The sequence below is a fragment of the Polypterus senegalus genome, chromosome 1, assembly GCF_016835505.1.
Source record: "Polypterus senegalus isolate Bchr_013 chromosome 1, ASM1683550v1, whole genome shotgun sequence".
NCBI classification, from domain to species: Eukaryota; Metazoa; Chordata; class Cladistia; order Polypteriformes; family Polypteridae; genus Polypterus; species Polypterus senegalus.
This window is the reverse complement of record NC_053154.1, coordinates 78,431,985-78,458,636: the sequence shown is the minus strand read 5'-3', so window position 1 is coordinate 78,458,636 and position 26,652 is coordinate 78,431,985. Positions and strand designations below refer to the sequence as shown.

The 26,652-nt window shown below is 37.0% G+C and overlaps 1 protein-coding gene across 3 annotated transcripts in view; it reads right to left on the bottom strand.

Annotated features, from left to right (window-relative positions):
• Positions 1–25,086, bottom strand: part of nr2f5 (nuclear receptor subfamily 2, group F, member 5) — a 56,773-nt gene extending 31,687 nt beyond the window's left edge. The window contains exon 1 of one of the 3 annotated variants that reach the window (XM_039751394.1): positions 25,036–25,086. In XM_039751394.1, coding sequence (XP_039607328.1) covers positions 25,036–25,042 — 7 coding nt within the window. In that variant the 5' untranslated portion in view covers positions 25,043–25,086. Of the gene's footprint in view, positions 1–14,391; positions 15,700–18,608; positions 18,671–25,035 lie in introns of those variants that run through there. The other 2 variants (XM_039751402.1, XM_039751377.1) reach the window with 2 other exon arrangements.
• Positions 25,087–26,652: the final 1,566 nt, after the last annotated feature.

Below are 26,652 nucleotides of genomic sequence, written 5' to 3'. Positions count from 1 at the left end.
AGAGAAACACCTTATATTGCACCTAGGTTCTCCACAGAACACTTCATTCCAGAAATGAAAAGTCGTTCATACTCATTTAATACACCCAATAACCATTTATTTATCCATTTGGTTACTAAATCTACTTAAACACAACATTGTGTTGCCTAGAGGTTGAGATGATCCAAAACGTACTCAATCACATTTGGCAAATTTAGAAACTAACTAACAACTAACCTATCACACAGAGAATGTGCATGAAAAGAAAAAATGTCAACTCTGCACAGTTAGGGATTGGGCTGATATTTAGCCCAATTGATATTTCAGCATATAAGTGTTGTGAGGGGCCGTTGTGGTAACAAGTGCACCACCATGCTCTCTTACCATCAAACATCACCACCTTAATGCATGTAATATGAATGCAATAAGCACCCAATTCATACCATCCTGGAATGTGCAACTATTTCTTATCCAAGTATGTTACTTTATTTGCTTTACAGGCTACAACTAAGCACACCAAATGTAAAGTTGATTTTGTTCTTCTTTACAGACAATTTAGTGGCATACTATTCAAAATAAAACACATCATATTTCCTAGCATACACTGATGTGTGTTATCTTCCAACATCAAGTTAATTAATATTAACTTGGAAGTTGCTAAGTCTAAAAAGATGGTGAAAAACGGGGATGTAGAAAGACAAATGTGTCAGTCTTAAATTCTTCACAGATTTGATTTCATTTTCATTAAACATAAAAATGAAAAAAATAATGTCTTTGCTCAACATAAACCTCAGCCACACACCTCTGATGGGCAGCAGTACAGTATGTGTGAAAGCTTGATTAAACCCGCCTGCTCTGCAATATGTTTTCAGATTAAGACTGCCAGCAGCAACAGGCAGGCATGTTTAAACTCTTTCTAATAGGAAATATTAACAGAACTGACAGATACCAAAAGGTTGCACAGAGGCCTCTGAAAAGTGCCACAATTAAAGCATCCCTAGCGGGTAGGAGAAATCACAAGGGGCAGATCAAGCTGAAATAACTTGATTGGAAATCAGGGAAGAGAAAAGTCTTGCTTGATTAACCATTTTAGCCCCAGCAGATGTGCTGCAAGAAGAAAAAAGAATTATGTTGGACCCCGAAGAAAGGATGCTAGATTTGGCATGCTGTTTGATTACTCATGTTTTCAAATCACTGCATAAATTGAAAGCAATTTGTCAGCTCAATAATTAACATCTTACTCATCTGATACATGTGCTCAAAGACCAACACTGCTATTTTTGTTGATTTTATTTTATTTTTCTAATTTTGAGCTAGTGTTGAATGACAAAATTTCAGCAATTAAGTGTAGCCAGTTGTTAGCATGTAACATATTCTAAAAAAGAAGACATGCTGTAAAATAGGAGAAAAAGACTGAGCTGAGTAAATAAAATTGGAATAACAGTCTATTCATGCAGCTGCCTTCTTTACCTGTCTTGTCCACTTCAGTAAGGCACAATGACCATAAGGCAGGAACCACAGAAACGTCACCAGCTGAGATACATCCCGTACACTAACCGGTCAAATTATACAAAACCACAAAAATAAAACTCAAAGTGGCAGAAATCTGGACCTAATGATTCTATAATGCAACACTTTTGAATGGAATTACAAAGTGCCTTGCTTGCCAAAGCGTTCATGAATCTCTGACCTACTTGTACTAGATAGAGAGGCCAACTGGATAGCTGAGGAAAGCAACACTGTTTCAGTCTATATTTTTTAGAAGCATGTTTAATAGAATACACCACCACAAACTGAATAATGAGATGTTAACATTCTCAAACCCACTTCATTCATATGTGGAGCCTATTGTGGAAGTACTGGGTGCAAACTAGACACCAGTTCGTATGAGGGCTCACTGACACCTTCAAATACACATGTTTTTGGGATTTCAAAGAAGAACAGATGTACCCGGAGAAAATATCACGCAGATGTGGAAAGAATTTACAAACCCCACACATTGACTGAGGCTGGGATTTGAATGCATGATGCTGGTTCCATAAGTAAACTGAGAGAACTTGAGAAATTGTGATTACAGTACAGATATAAAAACACACCGTCTATAAAATGGACAAGACAACTGAGCTCACATATGCTTCAAAATGACAGACTTAAAGGGAAGCCCCGGCTTTCACATTATAACAAAGGGATGATTTGTGTTGCGGCGGAGGAGGAACCCTTATTTGCCTTTTTCTTTCTTAACCCTTCACCTCTCTTTTTCTCTTATTATCTCCTCTCGTCATGCTTCCCTATTTCAGCTTCCTCCTGCATTACCACTTGTGCTGTTTATTTCCTTACGCTGCTTGGCTTTTCTTAATTTTTATTATGTATTCTTTACTTTAACATTAATTAAAATAAGCAGATGCATGGCATACAATTCTGAAAAAAATTCATTTAAAGACTTTGTCTAAAAATTCCGGCTGACCTGATAAATTAAAATTTCATTCCTTCATTTCCTGACCCTGCTTTATCAAATAAAGTGCTGCAGGGAGCCATAACCCATATCCCAGCAACACTGTTTTTTGTGATCTAATTTTTATTAACAAAGTATAAATTGTAAACAATTGTGTGACAGCTCAAAGAAAGGTACATTATAATATATATCCAAGCAATACTACACCCTTGGCTTGAACCAAACATGGATGAGACACCAGGGTGGATATCCACACTCGTTCACTCCAGGCCAGTTTGGAGTTTTCAGTAAACCTAAAAAACAAATCTTTGGGATATGGGAGGACACAAAGTATTTAGAAATAGTAAAGGGGGAGAAAGGGAGGGCTTCTGTTCACTGTGTGCCTAGTTAAAACAAATCTGAACTTTGACAGAGATTCTTAAAGAGTGAAAGTGGTTTGGCTGTGACTTGCATTAGGGCCACCTCGTGACTCTACTTTTTGATATACCCCCTATTTGCTCATCGAGTTTTACAAAACTTTTGATTCACATGCATTCAATTTATTCAAGTTATTTTTGTATAGTGTTCTTCACTGAGCTCTAACAAATTCACAAGTAAAAGCAAACTTTACAAAGTACAAATTACGTAATGAATACACATAAAGACACAGATTTGCTTAAACAGACAGGAAAACAAAGTAATTGAAACTGATTTACATAAAAGGAGCCCTACACTATCTGTCCATTAATTTATCCATTAGTGGTGGTTGACGTGGCTCTCTATTCTCGACATAAGGCACTTTGAGTAGTGAAAATGTAAAGAACGTAAATGTAAAGAATTATTATTATTGCTGAACTATGGCCAGGTGACAATTGAGGGCTGGAAAACAAAAACTCCAGTTAGTAGCACCGCTGGAGAAAATAGACATGGAGAGTTGGGGGCTTGGGTCCACAGCCAATAATAACAGACAAAGTCAAACACAAAGTCAGACCCAGTCACAGTCCTGAAGACCATGGCCAACTGGCAGACCATCCACTCCTGGGCATTCCACAATAGAGTCTGTGCTGGGCATCTAATCTGATGACAGAATCTTTCCATCTATTGACTCCAGTGCACCAAGTAGCTCAGATGTCTTTCCATTGGCAGGAAAACAAGTGCTTTATTTCTCCCTGGAAACTATGTATATTTTTGAAAAGTCATAATGTCCTCATAATGTGGTTTTTTTTTTTTTTGCATATAGGCAAGTTAGAATGCATTGTGCTTCTCTCTCCTTTTCAAATCTACATCTACACAAAATATCACTGGTTACTGATGCACATCTACAGCTGTTTGGGAAACTCAATAGGGTGCTGTAAGAACTAAACAGAAACTTCAGGGTCTACTTTAACATTAGAATTTTCAAACAGTTTTGACGAGAACAGGTCATTCAGCTCCATTAAGTTAATTTTTCGTATTTGCCCAAATTCTCCAAAATGACATCACATCATGAAAGACCCTAATGGCCTACTGTATACCATAATACTTGGTAAATTATTCCAAATGTCTATACATGTTTCCATGAAGAAAAACTCTATATAACATTTACAAACTTTATCCTTAACAAGTATCCATCTGTGTCACAATTCATTTAAAAAAAACAACTGGGATCCAAGATTAATATTATTCTTCATACACAGAATGTGAAAAGAGTATCAAGTCTATATAATGAATACAATTGTAAATGTGAATATTAGGAAGACAATTAAGAAGTCACAACAGGTCATTACTGAGGGACAAACCATATCCAGTTACATCTACAATTGGTCCTTAAAAAACACCTTATTTATTATTCACCTCATAAACTAGTTATAATTTTTAGATCCAAATGCCTGGGCTCATCTTTTTCCATGTATTCTGTTTTTTTTTTTTTTTTACATATATCCCTAAAAATGTACAGATTAGGTTGATTTGAATGTCTAATTTGGTTCTATGAGAATAATGGCATGTATGGTACATAGGCGAGCATGGAAGAGAGACTGGTTCTAAGGTTTGATTCCAGTTTTATATTTGATGCTGATGGAATAGCTTCCATCTCTAAGCTGCTCTATGTTAGATTAAGAGCGTTAAGAAAAATAATTTCTGAGATATAGTATCCATCCATCCATTATCCAACCCGCTATATCCTAACAACAGGGTCATGGGGGTCTGCTGGAATCAATCCCAGCCAACACAGGGCGCAAGACAGGAAACAAACCCCGGGCAGGGCGCCAGACCACCACAGTGAGATATAGTAATGCATTAATTATTTGTTCATCATTACTCATCTCTGATTCAGATAAAGATGATGGAGCAGTGTAAATCACTTGCACATACTGTTTCACTGTGACAGTGTCTGTTTAATCCACTGTGGACAGAAACTTGGCTTTCACTAATAGAAAGTGAACATTCACTGGATATTTGCATACAAAAAGCACCTAGCTGAGGTGTCAACAGCTTTTTACATGACAATGAAGCCACAAGTTCCTACTGTTTGATCATATTTTAAGAAAATATACTGATTTACCATAGCTTTTGGAAACACTTACATGTTGTCTTAAAACTGACCAATTTAATATTTCTAAAGAAAAAAATGATAGAATTATTATACTTAAGCTAAAGCATTAGTTAAGAACAGATATCCTTTATATGAAGACAGAGTACTGTGAAAACTAACAAGTTTTGTAGGCTTTTGAGAACAGTGTGTTCTTCTCCCTGATTATACGAGGACACACACACTATAATACACACATACTGTACATCAACACAACTTCTATCTACTGTAGTTGAGAAAGCGTGACATTCAGATATATTGCAGAGTGCATCTCTAAAAAAGGTGGACAAAGCTGGCAAATGTTAACTATAGCAAACCCCCTTGTTGCGACTCTAGCTGCAGTTTCTTACATGGTACATTTATACCAGATTGTTTTTTGTTTTTTTTTTAAGTGTTAACATTAAACATAAACTGCACAAGGTAGTCACACATATGGTGCAGAAGCACATGTTTTCAAATGATTTTGCATGTAAAGTTTATTATGCCAACTCTAATAAAATTGCCCAGAAAGGTGCGAAATGGAAAAGGCAGGAAACAGTTTAATGGTGGCCGCTGCACCTGGAACTTAAAGAAGAAAACAGTACTTATACAAGATTTTGAAGTTGAATCTTGAATCTTGAAGTGAATCTCACAATGAATAAAATAGCAAAATTAGAGGACAATATTATGGAATATCATTATATTTTATAAAATTATACACAACTATACAAAAAGTAAATTATTATTCAATGTTATTAACCATTGTGATTTGGAATGAAGTTTCAAAGAAACTTATTAATAAGAGTAAAGGAGAGGTTTTATACTTTCCTAAATTTAAAATAATTAGTCAGTCAGTCATTTTCCAACCCACTACATCCTAAACCAGGGTCACGGGGGTCTGCTGGAGCCAATCCCAGCCAGCACAGGGCGCCAGCCCACCGCAGGGCACACACACCAAGCACACACTTGGGACAATTTAGGATCGCCAATGCACCTAACCTGCATGTCTTTGGACTGTGGGAGGAAACCCATGCAGACACAGGGAGAACATGCAAACTTCACGCAGGGAGGACCCGGGAAGCGAACCCTGGTCTCCTTACTGCGAGGCAGCAGCGCCACCACTGCAACATTTCAAAAATGACTCACATGTAACTACCCCAATCAGCAACACTTTATAGTTACAGTAGAAGGTCACATTAACTTTTTCACTTTACACAAGTTGCACATGTGTGAGTTAATAGTAGTAGTTAAGTCAAATTTGAGGATACAAAGTGGAATGAAAGCTATTAAAATACAGGTGGTACTCCTAAAATGAGCACAAGGGGCTGAAAAAATGAGTAACAAAGAAGAAACTGACTTAACTGAAAGGCAGAAAGAAAGTTAAAAATTTTACAATTAATAATATTTTATTCAAAGAATCTAAACATACTCATTCATTTTCCAAATACTGTGTCATGTGGGTATGGGGGCTTAAAGTTATCCCAACAACATGGGGTGCAAGAAGTAGAAACCAACATAGACAGGGCACACTCACTCAAAATGGGAATTTTAACGGCAGCTTTGGGACGAGCGACCAAACTGGAGTACCCAGCGGAAATCCACGTAACACAAGTAGAGAATGTAAAGTCCACATGATGACCTGCCAGGGGAATGAACTTTGGATTCTGGAGCTGTTAGCCAGCAGCACATTATGAGTGAGTGAGTGAGCAGAAAAGGAGGAATCTTGAACAATAGTCTGGGAATATAGTAGGTGCCCTACTACTGGACAAGGCACAGGATGTCAACCATCAAGTTAAAACACAAGTTTCAGTACTGAACAATGAAATTACTTCACAAATCACTATTAATGCATCATGTATATGCACAACTAAGAAAACAATTCTGAATATGCACTCTGAACGTATATATGTCCAGATTACTTTCTATATCAGACTTGAAATAACAATTCTCTTTATTTAAAATATAATCTTCTGATTCATTTTAACAATGAATTTTACTTCATTCACCTTGATTTACTTCATCATTTCAGAGTCCTCAAAGATTGCTTCAAGTGTGTTCACTATGAAACCTGCAGCCCTACAAAACCCCAACAATCGACATTAATGAACAGTCCAAAATGGTCAAACTATGGACTTAATGGATAAAACAAGAAAATGACAAAACCAAATATAATCATGTGTTCTATAAATTGAGAAAAAAAGTAATTCTCTTTGCATGTGTGCAGAATAAATAACTATCAACACACCTTTCCAATAAACATTACCCAGCTAGCTGTGGTTGCTAATTTAAGATGAAGCCTTTTTAAAGGATATTCCAAGCACATTCCTCCATCCACTTTCAAGCCCACTTCATGGCTGCAGGGTCTGGTCAGAGCCTTTCCAGGCTGCATTATGCACAAGACAGGATACCCGCCCAATGCAGGGCACACACCCCTACTCTCAATTTAGAGTCGCCCAGCTATCTAACATGCCTGTCTGTGGAAGATTTTTTAAAGCCAGGACACGTTAATCATGAAGCGGCAGTGCTACCCACTGTGGCATCAGACTGTCCTGCAGTACAGGGTTCTATATTGATTAGAAATGCTTTGTATAAAGAAAACTAAAAAAAAAACTACAAACAATGAACCTTACAACAAATGTGTTACTTTCAAATCTAGAACACATGATTTTGCATATAGATTACCAAATATGTAATATGTTCTTTGGAATCACAGAATGTTCATGCACTGTAGAGTGCCAAATAGCCACAGACACATTAAATATATGCATTCATTTCAAATCAAAATTGCAAATAAATCCAAACTGTATTGTCATTGTATGATATTTTATACAATGTCACTCATAAACAGTTATGCTGGGGAAACTACTCCTGTTGAAAGACTTTAAAATAAGATACAGGAACACAATTTCATTACATTAATAGCATGTTAAGTACAGTTTGCTTCTCATACAGTAATTAGGACGTTATTCTCCAGTGATGGAAATATTAGTAAAAACACGGGAACATGTTTTAATCACAGAAATATTTCCTAAACAACACACAGTCTTTTCTTTCTGATGTTGTGATAACATTTATATGGGAATGCACTCTTAAGAAATTTTCTTTAAATCATTTTACTGTTTCTTCCCTGAATAACTAGAGCTATCAAATACTGAATACAGTAGCAGTGTTTCCAACTTTTGAAAATATCATTGTGAATTACTGGCACCCTGTCTAGGGCTGTTTCCTTCCTTATGGCCAGTGTTACCAGGAGAGACTTTGCCCCCCTATGACCCTGAATTGGTTCCAGCAGCTTTAAGATTCTTTTTTTTTTTTTTTTCTGTGATACATTCCACTTCCGGGCCTGTTTTTTAATTATATCAAAAGAAACAAAAATATTCATTTTCATTTAGTCATCTAATAAATGTATTAATATGTCAGATTGATTGGCAATTCTAAATTGCCCCCCTTTGTAGTCCAGAGCTGGTTGGTGATCCAAGGATAGACTGGTTTCTCCATAGGCATTCCCAATTGGAATACATAGGTCTGAGACTGTTGTATTATACTCTTATTTAATTGACAATCCACCTTTCATTAATACAAATCTCTCTCAGTATTAATGTTGTGGGGTTTTTCTGTTTAAAATGACAAAATCACTCATTAGTGTTACAAACATTAGTAATGTTGAATACAGTTAATGTTAATGTTGAATAATGTTAGATACTATAAGTAGATAAAAAAGTGAAACCTGCACAATTTGATTTATTAACAAATATAAACCAAAAGTAAAATAGCATAATCAAAGGATTTATTTTTAGGTTAACCAGGATTTGAAACTGGTATCATTTCACAATTACATGAAGCTGTATTGACATTGCAACATCTAATCTGTAAAGAAAGCGTTTCTGTAGATTGAAAGAATATCTTTTATTTCTCCAGCTATAGCAATGATGAAAAACATCAAAATACAATATCGAGTAAAATCAATTTATTCACATCAAAATAAAACGTGGAAATGACTCTATTCACTTTACATTTGAGTAATAACAACTAATAATTTAACACAGCTCCAACCTCCACAGACACAAATGAATAAAAGTGTCAATTAATGTGATCAGTGAAAATTCTGCTTATAAATCGCATCCGTCGCCTTGCGACCACTACGGACTGTTAAAGCTCTACTTTTCTAAATGAACAGGTTACTTCTGATCAGGAGGTTAGACTAAACGTCATTTTCAAAAACATCAGTGAAAAGACACAAACACGTGCGGAAAAATCTCAGCCTTAAATGACAAAAACTGTGTGCTAAAATCTCGCCTCCGCTTCACTATGATCTTGTGCTTCAAATGGTAAATAAAGGGGTGTAAAGAACTTTAAAGTACTCTTGTCATTGTAAATCCTCTTAGAAATTGCCGCCGTCGCATTAATAATAATAATAATAATAATAATAATAATAATAATAATAATAATAAATTATATTATTATTATTAGAATCACCATCATCATCATACTCTCTCACAAAAGGCGTCGACTTAACAGCTTTATAAATAACGTAAATACAATTTGGGGGGAAATCTGCACTTATGCTTAAGGTTTGAAAAGTCATACCCATCCCCTGACCCCCCCCCGGCCGCCCCGATTATCTGTCGACAAAGTGGTGCAGTAGCTGGCTCTCTAATCGTGACTGCATGCGGCCTTTAAAAGCCCCATGTTTCTCAGAGCCTTCGAGTTTAGCTGAGGCGTTAACAGGAGACTCCGCACTCATATGCAGTGATTAAGTCTGACTGACCATCGATGCACTGATGTCCAGTTCTGGGCTCGTACATGCCTTACGCACGGTGCTGTGTCTTACTTGCACGTTTAAGCGTTAATTCACACAAAATGTGTTTTTGGGTGTTGCAATGAATGGAACGTGAAAAGTTATAATCCTGCGGTGACATGCGTGAATGCATGTAATAGTTCTTCAAAAAATGATACATTAGCACACCACCGTTTTAATGCAATATATTGTACGATTTTTTGAAAGCCGCACTCTTAAAAATTACGGTTCTTTAATGGCATTTTATGGATCTTTACTGGGCTGAATGGCTCCTCATAGAACCAGTTCTTGACAAATAACCGTTTAATTCTGAGAAGGGGTCTTTGTATATTAAATGTGTTCTTTGGGCTTTCAGAAGTTTCTTAATATGAGGACAAGACAGAAATCTTTAATTTGTAGTGGGCGAGCTGGCGAAATACCAGAGATCAAGAAACACGAAGCCCCAAAAATATTAGTCCCATTCGAATTATACGAATTAGTATAATCTATGAATGATTATTTACGGACCCTGTAATGGATGTAAAGGTTCTTTCTTTCTAACGGCTTCGTATGGATGGTTCTTTTGGAAACCAAAAATAGTTCCTCTGTGGCGTCGCTCTGAAGAACCACTTTGTCACCTTTATTAAGAGTGTAGTTTGGTGGCGGTCGAATCTATTACAGTAAATGTCTTTAACTTTTCTCTGATTGATGTTTTTTTTAAGTATTTGCAAACTGTGAAAACTTGTAAAAAAATCTTAAAGCCTATGGATATTTTGCACTTGTAGTATTTGTCATGACTTTAAATTCTTTAACGCTACGTTAAATGGCTTAATTGCATAACAATATCAGAGTAGAAAACAAAACGATTCCTCACATGTGGGCTTTGTTTGAACCATTTCATTATTAATGCCGTTTTCACTGACCTATATTTTCCATTATAGTTCTAAATCCTCGATGTGTGCGAGGAGATTAAAATAAGGAGACGCACTTTAGCAAGGCAGCGTTAAACCTACGGCGCTGCGTTATGGGCAGAAACCGAGACATGCACGGACCCCAAAAAGGTGTCAAATAAATATTAATGGTATCAATGACTGTGCAGATAATTCGCCTCCATGACTGCCGTACCCTGTATACCCCTCTCATTGTAGATACTGGCTATTATGTTAATTTCTCTCAGTCTCAGATGAATTAAAACATTGCCTCTTTTTTGAATAGTTGCATAGCCTCTTTTTAACTGTCTGAAAGATGCCCTTTGTTCCGAAGGAATGCAAAATACGAGAAAAAATGCTGCCAACAGTTTAAAAGAGTTCATCAGCACAATACGTGGCTCTTAGCGACACTGATGTAGTGTTCTCCCCGAGCATTCCGACGGTCAAGGCCGCAGCACATCAATCCACAGCACGCAAGCACACGTCCACCAATATTCTGAACACACATTTTCCACTACTTTCGGAGTTTGTCTGGAAACAGCACGATTTATCCAATTAAACTATCCCGCATCTTTGGGTTGAGTAAGAAAACTGGACAGACACTTGGGAAGCGTACAGACAGTGGCCGAAACCTCGCGCTGAGCACTGCTCCACAGTACAGCCCAACTGCTTAGCCACACATTCATCATAAATCTCAGGCTTCAGCTCAGTCATCTGCATATGTCAGCTCAAACTCGGTTTATGTCAATAATTTATTCAGAGTTTTGATTTGGTCAGGAATTTTGGAAAAAGCAGGATTGTGCATTAAGGTTGTTGGACAAACAGCAGGTGGCGCTGCTTTGTTAGCTGTCGGTATCAAGCAAACGTCCCGCTAATGATGACTGCCGGTGGCCTACAGGTGTTGGTGTTGCTCGTTCCAATCGTTTTATAACAATCACATAGAGAATCTCTGGGTACGTGAGGCTTTACGGCACATTCGAAGAAAGAAAATGCCGTGACTATGCATCACGTTTTTTTCGGAGTTTAGTACTGCATAACCCCCATGGTGTACAGGTGCTGTATATGTAAAGTGAACATTCTACATTACCTTACAATAATCCTTACTTTCAATTCAAACGCAGATTAATGATTTCTTTTGACAAGCATTATCTTAGGAACTGAGACATACACTTTTTCAACTTAATTCTGCAAGGTATTTTCTTGAGTTTTTGAGAAAAGTTACAGGGTCCCATACAGTAAAATGAAAACGTTCCCATGATTTTTCAAAGGTGAATTAAACATCTTTTGAATGCAGCATAACTCGCCCATGATGATCCACACTTGATTTCAAAGGCGCCTCACTATAAGGCCATAGCTATCATTAAAAAATATAAGCACTGAAGAACAGCAAGTGTTTTAACAATTTTAGTTAAACGGACTGTGGTTCTGCGTCCTTCAGAGCCAAATCACCAAGATTTTAAATGTATACTTTTAAAGTTTATTTATTTATTTATTGTAATAGTAGTAGTACAGTAGTATTTCTACCTTTACTGATCCTGTTCCGAAAGTAATAGTATGATAGGACGTGGTCACCTTTAAATGATCGTATTAGAAACTCGCTAACATTTAAAGCACAAATACATGTTACCAATATGAATAACTACAATACTAGAAACAACATTAGTTTTTAGATTTCTAAAAAAAAATCAGCATTACTTTTGGAAAATGTTCTCTTATTAGTAAATAAAAAATAAACCTATGAATGTAAAGGAATGATTTGGTGTGTCTCATGCATTTAAATAAAACTTGATAAAAGAAGAGAAGTACAAGTTAGGTATATAAGGTGTTTTAAAATTTAACGTTAAATAATGACTATTTTGGGATATAACATCTTTAAAGAAAGTCTTCAATCATAACTTTGTCCTGGCTTTGGAAGCATATACAATTCCAAAAGGATTTATATTTTATTCTGCTATGGCCATGTAGCATTTCTTCTTTAGCAAGTGCATTAGTATGGTCTTTTCCTGTTTTTAAAACATTTTTTGCAAATATAAAGCCGTAAATGTTCTATCTATCTATCTATCTATCTATCTATCTATCTATCTATCTATCTATCTATCTATCTATCTATCTGAAAGTTTTTTTAGTTGAAATAAAATGTACGTACATTTGCTCTGTGGGGCCCTTTAGGTTGAGTGGTTTAACTTTACAAGTTACAGAAAACAAAACAATATTTCTCCAATGTTTTAATGCTCATTTAAGGAAATTACTACTGCATGGAACATAATGTTCTATAATCCGCTTAATCCGCTGCAAGGTTGCTGTAGAGATGGGGTGGTGGGGGTGCAGAATCCAATAGCAAACAGCCATTAACTGGGCGCCAGTCTATCGCAGGACCCCCTCTCTCTCTCACACACACACACTCACGCGCACACACAGGGGTCAGTGTGGGATTCCCAATCTACCTAACCAGTAAATCCTTGAATATTAATAATAATATGTTGTACCCAGAGGAATACTCAAGTTAACTCAGAACGTGCAAACTCCGCAAACTAACGTCCGGGCACAGGATTAAGACGCAAGACGAAAAATAAAAGCAAATCATCGGAGCTCTGGAACGATTCATAAATAAGCGGATAACAAAAAACAGACTTTCTTCTCCTGTATTATATCATACAGTGTGATCTGTTTTGTGTTACTCATTATCTATATCGGTAAAATTGTGCTTAAATTATGTCCAAAAATTTTACTAGCAAGCAGTGTCGCTGTGAATGAAGCGCACTACATTTCTGAGAGTTCATTCTTGATTGATATTCTACACGACAGCTAAACACAGAGGTGGAGCGACGTCGCTCCAAATCTGTCAGTGATTTTTGTGTAGATACGGGAGTTCACAGTGCCGTTTATAATTTTATTCAACGGTCTGGCGGTAATTTAGGTCATCTTCTGAATATAACTCTCAGAAAAAATGTGATCAAAAACACGACAGCAAAAGACATTTTCCAAAGAAACTGCGCAAACATTCACGCTTTTAGTGTTTTAACATTACTAACCGCCACTGTCACTTACTTCGATCCCATGTTTTGATTACCTTTATGGATAATGAAATGAAATTCTACCATTTTTCTTCGATTAACTTCAATGTACGTGATATAATCGGGAGGAATAAATTCAGTTACGCAGAGTTGTTTGTTGCTGTTAAAGTCGGTGCTCTACCATTGTGTTCGGTGATTTATGGTAATCTTTAAATAAAACAATAAATTAAAGTCCTCCGTTAATGTTGCTCTAAGGATAAAAAACGGAACTTAAAATTATATCATCATTATGCATAGCCGACGTAGTTACCAGTTGAAGTTTGGAGGATATATACACAAGTGTTGTTAACTCACTTTTAAGAATACTCGCGATACCAGCCTTCATAAGAAGTGTCTATTATTTCCGTGACAAGAACATTGACTCTTATTACTTCTAAATAATAAACTTTTGACAGACTGACAGCAAGGTAGACGGGTTGACAGACAGACAGACAGATAGATAGATAGATAGATAGTAGATAGATAGATAGATAGATAGATAGATAGATTAAAACAACATGCTAAGCAAAAATACTTCTTTTTACGACTGCAAATTAAGATGGTTAATGATTTCCAGAAGAAACACACAACAACTTGTATTTATACAATAAGCATGCAACCGTAAGTATAAGAGAATTTCACAAACGTTCGTCGGCCGGCTTCCGGCGACTCACCTTCTCTTCGCATGCCGACTTTGAGGCATTTCTTCAGGCGGCAGTATTGACATTGGTTCCGATGGTGCTGATCGATCGGGCAGTCTCGGTTTCCCCGACACGTGTAGCTTAGGTTGCGTCTCACTGAACGTTTGAAGAAACTCTTGCAGCCCTCGCAGGTAAACTGGCCGTAGTGTTTGCCACTAGATTTGTCTCCGCAAACCATACAGTCAACGTTAGGGATTTTATCCCCTGAATGCGCGTCGTTGCCTGGCGTGGAACCGGAGGGTGTTCCCGGTGTCTGGAGGGAAGTTCCGACTGGTTCTTGACTACATATCTGAGACTGCGAGCTACCCTGAGACCCGGGGCCCGTGGAGATGTCCTCTTGCCAAGGATTAACTACCATTGCCATGCTATCCAGCAGCACTTCCCGATTAACAAAAACACTGCCTCTTTCCAGCGCTTTGGTGATGATCCGTTCTGACGTACAGAAGAGCCGCGGAAAGTAAAAGGGTCGCGGCGGTCTAATTAATCCAGTCTCAGAACACAGTTCATACTTCTATATTTAGATCCAGAGCTCTCCGAGTGCCTGCTTGTAGTTTCGTTGTTTTCTTTATACCCGGAAATCGCGATACGTGTGAGGATCACTTTCAAAGCAAGTGCAGTCAGATCCTTACCAATCCCGTAATATGCACTGAATTCTTGGATGTATCGTACACCAGTCCTTTGTCCAGTGGATTCACCTAGTTTAAAATAACCATGGTGAATGAAGACTAACGGCGCCAAATATCCTTGAACTATTAATTGGCTTAACATTCAACATTAGACTGTATTACTTCATGTCGCAAAATACTTAATAAGAAACTTCTACAACCAAAATACCGATAGAAACGCTGAACAAAAATTGTAAACGGAAAATAAATAATGAAGAGCAAAATGGCTGTAGATAAACACACACTTCTTACATCACATTATTATTAATTTTCATAAGCTAATTCTTCTTTACTAAGACAAATGCCTCTTTGTTAACTCTATCACAAGCCCTATCTGTCGTAGTGCATCCTTATCTCGAAATATTACTACTCCGCATAAAATCCACGTGTTCAGTGTAAAAAAAAAATCAGTTTCCAGCTGGATCCAAACAAGCAATCAGCGAAAGACTGGAGTTCACGCTGTGGGGTGTAGAAAAGGACAAAGCCACCTTCTTGGTAAAGACACTTCTATAAAATATACAGTGTATCATATATACAGTAAAACGTTTTCAAGTGAGGAATAATTCACCCGGCGGCTGTCAATTCCATCACTGATTCAACTCCGTGGGACCTTCTGAAAGTGACACTAACCTCCCATTCATGCACGTGGGTATGCTACTTTTTCCTTATATGGTGAGAACTTCCTTCTTAGGAGCTGGGACGGTTCGCAACAGATCCTTGCGCGTCTTATGTTGAAATCCTATTGGATGGTAAAAAGGGGGCGTGAACCAGGCTTAACAGATCCCTGCAACGTTTAGTATACTGGTCCGATTGGTCAACTTTTAATTATTTACTAGAGAAAGAAATCTGATCATGTTCGGTCCTCATGCACACACAAAATTTGAGTCTGATAGGGATAGTAACCAATACAGTATATTATTTAATCTTGTAGGCTTGACCTATGGTAGTGTACTTTTGTTTCTGTCATCAAAAAGTCCCTTTTTAAGCTATTGACGGGTTTTGTTTCGAGCATAGTGGACTTATTACGAATAAGCTAACAAAAGTTATGGTGTTAGTTTCAATATTTTTAATAAGATGAAATACACATCATTGTAATAGGCATGCCTGTAGATGTGAGCAACAGAGGTTAATGAAAGACAATACAAAGCCGTGTTAAGTATCCGCATGATCATATACTGTTATACTGCATGTAAGTACGTGTTTAGTGTTAACTCACCAAACGTAGAACTAAGCATATATCTAAACTATTTTCAATTTAAAACAATCCTTTTATTATATTTTCTATGGCAGGGTTTGTGGGAGAAGGACATTATGCTAAGAGCGCGAGAAGCCTGGAACAAACTAGCCCTGGCCGGGAAACCATTTCATCGAACTGAACGGTCATACATATACTCTCACACTGGGGTAATTTATTTAGTGACTAAATAAATTAGTAAGAAATAATAAAACTTTTGGATGCGAGCAAAACGAAGTACCCATGCAAATGAATAGAGAATATGCAAAACTTAACACAGTGAGAAAGCTGGGGGATCGACCCACGTCACTAAATCTGTGAGGTACACTCTTAAAAATAGAGGTGCCAGAGTAGTTCTTCAGAGCGATGTCACATGGGAACCATTTTTGTTCACAAAAGACTTATCCACATGAAGGTTCTAGAAAGAACCTTTATTTATTTAGACCTGTCACAGGCTCCATACAGTAAATAACCATGCATAGATGATAACAGATTTATGATATACTATAAATGCATCCGTTTTAAAAGGACTTTTGCCACATATACACAGAAACACAAATATTCTTAATCTATTAGTGTCCTGCTGGTAGTAGTGCATACCATACAATAAAGATTTTTTCTAAATATTAGGAAGTTTTTCAAAGCACTTAAAATGAACTTCATATGCAAAGAACCTATCACAGAATGAAATGGTGCTTTTATCAAGCAATGGCTCTATGAAGAACCACACAATCCTGCCGTAAAGAAGTGCCTTTAAATTACCAACATTTTTAAGAGTGTAGAGCACTCTGGATATAAGAATGGATATTTTTAGTTTAAGCATATTCCAGGTGAATGAAATTTATTTTTATTCAGCGTTGGTCTTATATGATTATTATATAATGCTTATGTAAAAAAGAACACTGTAAAGCGCACATGTATTTGCACATAAGTCAATAAACTCATACAGGCCTTCCCAGTGGTAGAGAACATCCATCCATTATTCAACTGCTGGTTTAACACAGTTACGGTCGAGGTTGTCTGTTTAAAGCATAAATCTGACTACCCTGTTGGCCACCCTCTTCAAGACATTCAATGGCAGTCCGTGCTAGTGTCACAAATTGTGATGTAGTCATACAATGGCTTAACTGTGCCATTGTCGCTGCTACTGATGTTTTAAGACACGCAAAATTCAGACGTCTTCTGGTAGTAATAACTGAGGAGGATCAAATTCGAGAAATCAAGCGAATAATTACACATCCTTGACTCGATTATTTGTTGAAAATTTTTGAACAGTTAAAACCAAGCCACGAAGTCATGAATCTAAATGGAACGTAAATGGTGTGGGTTGTGGTAATTATTCTGTGTTGATGGGTTTTTATGCCTGTTGTTGCCTTTTTTTTAATACAACGCGATTATTAAGTGCCTCAGGTTCTGAACATCAGAGTGGGAGATTTGCCCATGGCACCTAAGAAAAAGCGAAGCGGTTAATCTAATTATTAGAAATAAAAGTGCTTTCTGTCACAATCTGCCTGAACTTCTAATTTGAGAACCTCGGGGGTTTCCTTTGCTTCTGAACAAAGCACATTTGATAAAAAGAAAAAAAAAAACATAACGTGATTTAGTGTCTGAAGATATATTAGGCGATTCATCACGTTAAGTAGTAGATTAAAACACGACAAAAAAGATTCCGCACACTGTACTTCCGAGACACTTGACATATAATAGCCTAAGCACCCAGTTTGGAATTCAAATCCTCTCTATTAAAACAACTTTTGCAAGTAAAAAGCATGTGATATTCCAGAATCACATTTTACAATCAGCCATCGACAGCTGTGAATTGAAAAAAAGAAAGAAAGAAAGAAAGAAAGAAAGAAAACGCCATCCATGGTCCCTTCCTAAACCCGTTAAAACCCGAGCCAGGGAGGAATTACCCCGGACAGAGTGACAATTCATTAGACGGCACAGTGACGATCATTCATATCAAGCCATGTAAATTAAAATCGTGGGTTTCTATTTAACTTTATAACTTCTTTAGAGCTGGCACGAGGAGATTCTTATTCAACCACGTTTTTGTTCTACCTCCGTGTGTGTTTCCTGCGCGCACTCACCCACCTTTACATTCTCTTGCCTTTAGAAAGGAAATATACTGCATTATATTAAAGGGAAGACAATAATCTTTTGTTTAACTCTAAAAAATATTTTAATGTGGATCACTTCGATCAAGTGTTTCGAATATGCATAGAACACATTTCAAAGTCTATTTTTTTAAAATCGTAATATCTAAGTAGCAACAGTTTTTCATTTATTACCTTCTTGCCGCAAAACCGAACATCACGTTTTAATCCTAAATCTTGTTAAAGAAATAATCAAAATGTATTTCCCTAGAATTACAACGATGACGAAAATGCTGTTGAATACGTTTTAGTTTCGTTGAGCCTCGTTTCGGATGTACATCCCTGAGAAAAACAGATTATCAGATTGTGAGTGAAGACCTAAGGGTGAGTGTCCCCGTCAGGGCTACTTCATTAAACTCTTTGTTTACTGTGGAAGCTGAGAGTTTCTCTACCTCTGGCGTCCCGTCCTGGCTATTTCGTTATGCGGTTACATTTTACTGTTTACTGGGCAGACAGTGAGTGATTTCATATTAACTTTCGTAACGAGGTTTGTGAAGTACTTTTTCTAAATAAAGAATCCGGCGCCGTGTGCAAACTGTCCCAATACTACAATAACGAGACTACCTCTGTAAAGTATAACCAGGTTCCAAGTTGTACCACCAGGAGTTTTGTGCTTTTCCAGTACGGAATCTATTTGATAAATAACTGAGAGCTAACTCATTTTAATCCAGATGAGAACAAGTCTTTACTTCTGTGTTCATATGCAACTTCTAAATATATTTCGTTTTCAACCTTGCATATTTCAAAACGACATGGTTGATTTTGGAGAATTAGTATAATAAAGCGTCTGTCATGTTGTAAAATCACTTTTGCAACATCTTTGACTTCCAGTTACACACACAGCTTCATTTTGACATCTCTGTTCCGTCGCAATAAATTAAGATTGTGCTGGTGTATCTAATTAAACGAGGCATTTTTATACGATCTTCTTCTTCTTGTTCTTCTTGCGGCTGCTCCCGTCTGCAATCACAAAATGAATTTTAAAAGTGTTCACCTTGCGTGAGAAATTGAAACACATCTGCACTCGAGGACTAAACCAGTAACACCGAACGACTGTGATAAACGAACTAACATCATGACAGGTTACGTTTGTCTTTTTATTATAGTCGATTGTTCTTTGCTTGAGTTTAGTTACTTTCAAACTAAAATATTTTTCCATTCAATTTAACAAGTTTGACATTCCCACATTATATGGGACAAGATACTGAGCTCTAAAATGTAAAAAATGTAAACTTTAGGGCTACAGAATGCTGTCAACTTAATTCACACATTGACAGAAAAACAATACTTGGTTGAGGTTGAGTATATCCACAGATTCAGCTACGTTTATTCAAAGGAAGCTACTGTTATCTCAGTTTTCTTTTTACCTTTGCTGTTCTTATTTATATATGTTTTGGAACGGGTGCTTTATACAATGAGTCCCATAAGATTCTTGCATGATACACTGTCACAGCTCCTTTCCGTTTGACATCTCGCTTCCCCATTTTGTCCCAGTAAGATGTTTTCTCTGATGCCATTATCTAAAGATTATTGTTTTAGATCCACACACTCACAGTAACGCCTGTGCTGCCAGCTTCCATGTCACTCCAGACTTCTAAGACCAGCTGGGATTGTGAAGCAGTAGGAGACATGCATTAGAAGCTTATAACATTTTATGTAAGAAATTATTATTATTATTTATAAAAATGTATTTTGACTCATCAATTAGAGTGTAGCCAATTAAGTAGAATGGTGCAGTGGTGCGGCGCCTAACACCTCCAGAATGTTTGAATAAAATCCCAGTTAAGTCACTGCTGTCATGTTGCCCATGTGTCTGTGTTGGCTTTTTCGTGAGCACATTAATTTCTTTTCACGTCCCAAAGACATTCATATTGTACTAGCTCAATTAGTGTTGAATTTGTGAGCAAATGTGTTCTATGAAGTACGGTCATCACCTTCAGCACTGGTCCCCATGTTGCTGTCAGGACAGATAGAACCTCCTTACAACCCTGCACTGATTAAGCAGGTTTGGAAAATTGATACAAATATGATTTTAGTGAAAATAAAATAGTTTTTGATAAATAGTTTTATCCAACCCGCTATATCCTAACTACAGGGTCATGGGGGTCTGCTGGAGCCAATCCCAGCCAACACAGGGTGCAAGGCAGGAAATAAACCTGGGCAGGGTGCCAGCCCACCGCAGGGCGCAGTTTTTGATATGCTGTATTTGAAAAGAAAGGACAACTGGAAATTCCCATGTATTCCACAGATAATACCAGTGATGGGGTAAGTTCTACAGTAGATAAACTACTGAATGTAGAGCATAAGAAATTTAAATTACAATGGAGTTAAAGATAAGTCTGTACAGATGTAGTTTTGTATTGTGTTAAAAATGAATGGCTGCTTGGTACTATGTAGTTTACAGCAATGTTTCATTTTCATTTGTGCAAATAATAATATAAATGATACAAATTAAGCTTTTGTTGCTTAGTCCAGATTTGTCTCGATTTGCATTGCATCCATTGACTTCATAATTAATTTATCCAGTTCAGGATCACAGACAGACCGTGCCCACCCAAGCTGTATTGGGAGGAAGAAACGTGACGCAGTCCTGAACATCGTGCACATTGAGGACTCTGCGATGGATCTGGTCAAGAGCTGCAGATTCCTTGGTGTGCACCTGGCAGTTGGCATTATTTGTTCAATTAACACCTTCTCCATAGCCAAGACTATCACACCCCATTCTTACCACGTTCTACAGGAGCACCATAGAGAGCATTCTAAACAGCTGCATTACTGCCTTGTTTGGGGACTGCAGTGTATCTGACAGTAAGGTCCTACAATTGATAGTGCACACCACAAAAAAGATCTTTGGGTTGTTTGTCCACCACTGGAGACACCTTTACTGTATAAAGCCTATAATATTATGAAGGACCACTTCCACCACACCCACAGTCTCTTTGGCCCACTACCATCTAGCAGACGGTACTGTAACATCTCAAGTTCTGCCAGGTTCTACAACAGCTTCTACCCCTTGGTTGTCCGGACTCTGAACTCTGTGCTGCCCCCCTACCCTACGATCTCCCCCTAGTAATGAATTTATATGTAGGACATTCGTTACACTTGTCACTATATTGTTGTTGTTTATCATTAGTTCTAGTGTTATTATTTATTTATTACTATCTATTTCAAATCATTATTATCTATTTATTTACCTATTATTTATTTATTTATTTATTTATTGATTATGTTATAGAATAGTTCTTAACTTGTCTTGCAATTGTCCTTTCTTTGTATATATGTTGCACCGTGGCCTTGTGGAACGTTCTTTTGTGGCACTGTATGCTGCATTACTGTGTATGGTATGACAATAAAACCACTTGTCTTGACTTGAAGAATTGGCCAGCCCTTTACAAGACACACTAATCAACACCAGACATGTTTACAGCTTGCAAGTTATCTAAAACACTTGACTTGGTAGGAAAATCATTGTACTGAGAGCAAAACCCATGCAGTTAAATTCCTACATTTAAACTAAGCATTCTGGGCTTACACAGTAGCAGCACTCACAACCATGCCACCACTGCTGCAGGGTTAGGAATTGGCCCTATGCTACCTTGAATTTAATTAAGCAAAACATTAAACAAACATGTATTATTATTATTATTATTAAATGCACACAGGATTACAAGTATAGTACAACAGAACATTTTAAGATGATTCCTGAGAAGGTCATAACTGTAATGTCCATGGATGGCAGCATTATAAATCATCTTTTAGATTCTGGAATGGTGCTTCTGCTTATTTCTAGCAAATATGAGATGATGTCCCTGTCCCATTTTTAATACCATGTGAACATTGTTATGTGTGTAAGGGTGCCCTGTGATGGAGTGGCATCTCATCCCAGCATTGGTTCCCACCAGCTCCTTTTGTGTTATATAATGGATGGATGGAGCGCTCTCTATCTCTCTCTCTCTCTCTCTCTTTATATATATATATCTACTCGCTATATATAAAATCCTAAGCCTAAAAGTGCAACAATTTTATGTCACGTTTTTTGTCATGCTTTAAATCGGGCTTATTTTAAAACCTACATACAGTATATATGTTTGGTATCATTCTTTTTAGAATTTATCAAACTAATGTGATGTGATGAAATCAATCCTGAGGTAGAGACCAGTCCACCCTAGGACACTCTCATAGCACAACAACACTCTCACATGGCAGTAAAAGCTTGAAAGGGTAATCACCACAATCTGTCCATACATTGTATTTCTTATACAACTCCTTGCTTAATTCAATTTTGACTACTTAGCATTGTATGAATATATTAAACTATTTTGTTGGCAAGCATTTTTGAGCATCCTTCTATATAAAAGCGGTCGGGATTGTCCTTCCGTCCCGTGAGTGCTACGCAGGCACGGAGTTTCACACACTCCCCGTCCATTTTGCAATGCACGACGGGATTTGTAGCTTCGTTTTTCCAGGTAAAAGATGATTTTCTACTCCAGACTGTGCGATATCTTCTTCTTCTTTCTTACTATATAAAAGCGATCAGGATTGTCCTTCCGTCCCATGAGTGGAAAGCGTAGCGGTATTCCGCTTATCACAGACTTACTACTTGCAGCTTGCGGTACGAAGCGACATGATGTGAGCAGAGTTCTGGTGCTCCCATCGTTCCCTTGCTTTTGTGTGTGATGCGCTGGAAAAATAGACAAAATTATGTCTCTGGAAATAATTAATGTTGATGGAGTACAAATGCCTCACCACATAGTAAATATCAGGGGGGTTCAAAAGGGTGACCTCAATATAGAAAAAAAGTGTAAATATCATGACAAAAATAACAGAAACTACGAGTATTAAAGTAATACCGCTCAAATGCAATATAATCAAATTAATGAGTTTGTATAAAATATCAAATTGATCTACATATTGAATTGCCTTAAGAAGTGGTCAACTTAAAAGTCGGTCGCCTTAAAAGGCGGGTCAGCCTAGTAGGAATATATTCTTGGTTAAGATTTATTTTCCATTATTTTATTTAAATAACTAAATACATAACCGTTTTATCAGCATCACATTGATGAAGTCCATAACTTAGTTGTTGGCTTTTTACTTCTTTGAAAACAAAAAAGAAGCACTTTAACAAAACACATTTTAAAAAGGAAAACATACCCCTTCAATGTTTAGACAGTGTGCAACACATAGAAATAAACCATATTTTTAATTAATGTTCCATTTAGGAAATGGAGAACCCTGAAAAGATGAGAATGAATGAAAATCAGTAGACATTCTAGTCATCATGGACTGGAGGCATAGCATTCTTGTTCATTGTTATAAGCTGGCAGGGCTTGGCAAAATGCCTCTATTCAGATTTAATTGTGCTCATTTCAAGCCAATAATACAGCTGATTTAACTTCAGTATTATTCTTTTTTTTTGCCAGAGTTAAAACTGTTTTAATGTTCCATTAGTTTTTAGCAGAATATCCCTCTTTATTTTCTTACTAAAAGCAGCCATTTAACATGGGTAATAATGTTTCAGGGACTTCACCTTTCAAGGCCCAAATGGTCTTTTTTTTTTACAAAAAACAAATGGAAATTCACTCATTTTTGCCTTCTGGCTAAACAGCTAACCTTTCACTTCTAATTGTTCTTTCTTGTAACCCTAGCAGTCCCTAAAGCATATTTCAGTTAGGCCCTTTCCTGCTTCTGAAGGGCCTCAGGCAAGTGAATTGACCAGTGCTGTCAGTTTAAAAATGTTGTTTTACCTTTGTGTGAAGTGGTCAAACTGGCATTCTGCATGAACAGGATAGACAGGTACAGTTCACTCACCAGCAGATCATCTGATAGATACATTCAGCTTTTCTTTGTCGATGAGCTAAAAAAAGGTCTTTGAAATGTCAAACCAGTTTTTTTATTCAACATAAGATTTTAATGTAGAACAGTTGTTCACCATTTGGATTCTACTAGCTCAAAATAATCCATCCAGTTTCTAACAGGCTTATCTAGCTGGGGGTGACTGGGATTCAGTGCCTATCATAGCAGCACTAGTTGCAAGGCAGGATGGAGAGCTAGTTTATTGCAAAGCACAGTCACACATTCATCTACCTACAATGATAAAGGGTTGGTTTAGGGTCACCAATTAATCTGAAACACACATCTTCAGGATGCAGGATGAAAAACAGATTTCTTAACAATAAAATAAATAGACAGACGGACTGACAGACAGACAGATATGAAAATCACTATAGATAGATAGATAGATAGATAGATAGATAGATAGATAGATAGATAGATAGATAGATAGATAGATAGATAGAATGGTGAGAATGTCCAAATACCACACAAACAGTAACCAGGCCAAGAATGAAACCATGCCTTCAGTAGCTGTGAGACAGCAGCACTAACTGCTGTGCCACCATTAATATAACTCATTCTGATTTTTATCACAGGCTGGAACATACCAGCTGATCACAGAAATAACTTTCTGATTGGAATAAATATGCTCATAAAATCGGCATTGTCTTCACTTGAGAAGTCAATGCAGCACTTTATTAAACAAAGGCAGCAGTTAACTCTCAATTACCTGCCATTCCCTTGTCACCCGCCAATGTGCTCTTCACCACAAATAGAGCAGGCTGGTTTCTTCTAAAGGGGGGTCTTCAAGTGGACAGTAACTCTCTGTCTGTTTTAACTTGAGTGAAAAGTTGGACTTTGGCTACATTGTCAGCAAGGGCTAAAAAATTTCAACCCGCCTCAGGTCAAACCACCCTTCATCTTCATGTGTATATCATAACTCATAAAAAAACAAGATGAGAGCTCTACTAAATTTACATCTTGTCAAGTTTCATAATGGCCAATAAATTAGATGAAAAATGATACTCTAGAATTAAGTTCAATTTTATTGAAAAATTAAAGCATAAAAGAGGACTGTAATATGTTAGCCTGTAGGTACACAAGGTTAAAAACTGAGCAAATAAATCTGAATATTAAAGTTTTCTTATAACTCTAGATAAATTCTCTGTGAAAGGATATGAATTACAGTATAATAAATCAGCTACTCACAAAAAGATAAACATCAGCAGTAATTTTAAAATACTCTTTAAACTGATAATGGAATGTAGATGATAAACAAGGCTAGGCAAAAATCCAATGCTGGATGACAACCACAATGATAAAGTTCTATATTTTTGTCACTCTCTGTAGCAAAACAGGAAAACATCATATACAATGTTCCTTTTTTTTGTTTGTTTTAACGAAAGCTTGAAATAACGTCAAGTCCAGAACCTCATTTTAACACTGAAGCAAACAAGGAAAGGAGAAGCAGAAGCTCTATTTTTGACTTGCAGTCCATGTCTTCACTGACAGCAACAACTGCCACCCACACCTCCCTCTGTCCTTAGACTGACAGGGAGGTCATGTCATGACTCGGTCATAGTGAGGAAAAAACTGAGACCAGTCCATTGGATTTATTGTGAGACCACCACTGAAAGGTTAACTGTGCTATCTAGAGAACTGCGCCTTTATGGTAAACATATTGCTAAATTTCACATTTGTTAAGCTTAGAAGATTGCACAGAAAAAAAAAACAGCTGCTATGAAAACATTTCTGCATGTTAAGTTAAAATTATAAATTCAAGATGAATAAGTTACACTGAGAATTCAAAAATATTACATTTTTGAGCATTTTTGATTATAAAAATTGTTGACTTTTTTCATAAATGATTCTTGATAAGTTCCTGCAGTGGACTGGCACTCTTTCCAGAGTTAGTTCCTGCCTTGCCATCCAGTGCTGCTGGGATAGGTTCCACCATGCATGATCTAAGATTAGTATAGTATGCCATTGCAAAATTATATTACATTTTTCAGTTAAATATTTAAGAATATTTGATGATTTTCCATATATCACAGAGGGTGAATGAGGATGACATTTACACAAGCTCTGTCTTCTAGTTTTTCACCAAACTCTTTCACCTTTTCAGAAGACCAGTTGGACAAAGGAGAGACTAACACTGTAGTGTAACAAAATGGTTGTAGAAAAAAAGCCCTGCTTTAAGGACATTCTGAACGGGGGCATGGCTGATGTGCACTATCTCTGAACTATGGAAGACAAAGCATTGACTCCCCCTCATGCCCCGGTAGGATACTGCATACCTCAGGTGCCCACACGTGAGGAAGAACTCATACACAATCATTTACTTTAT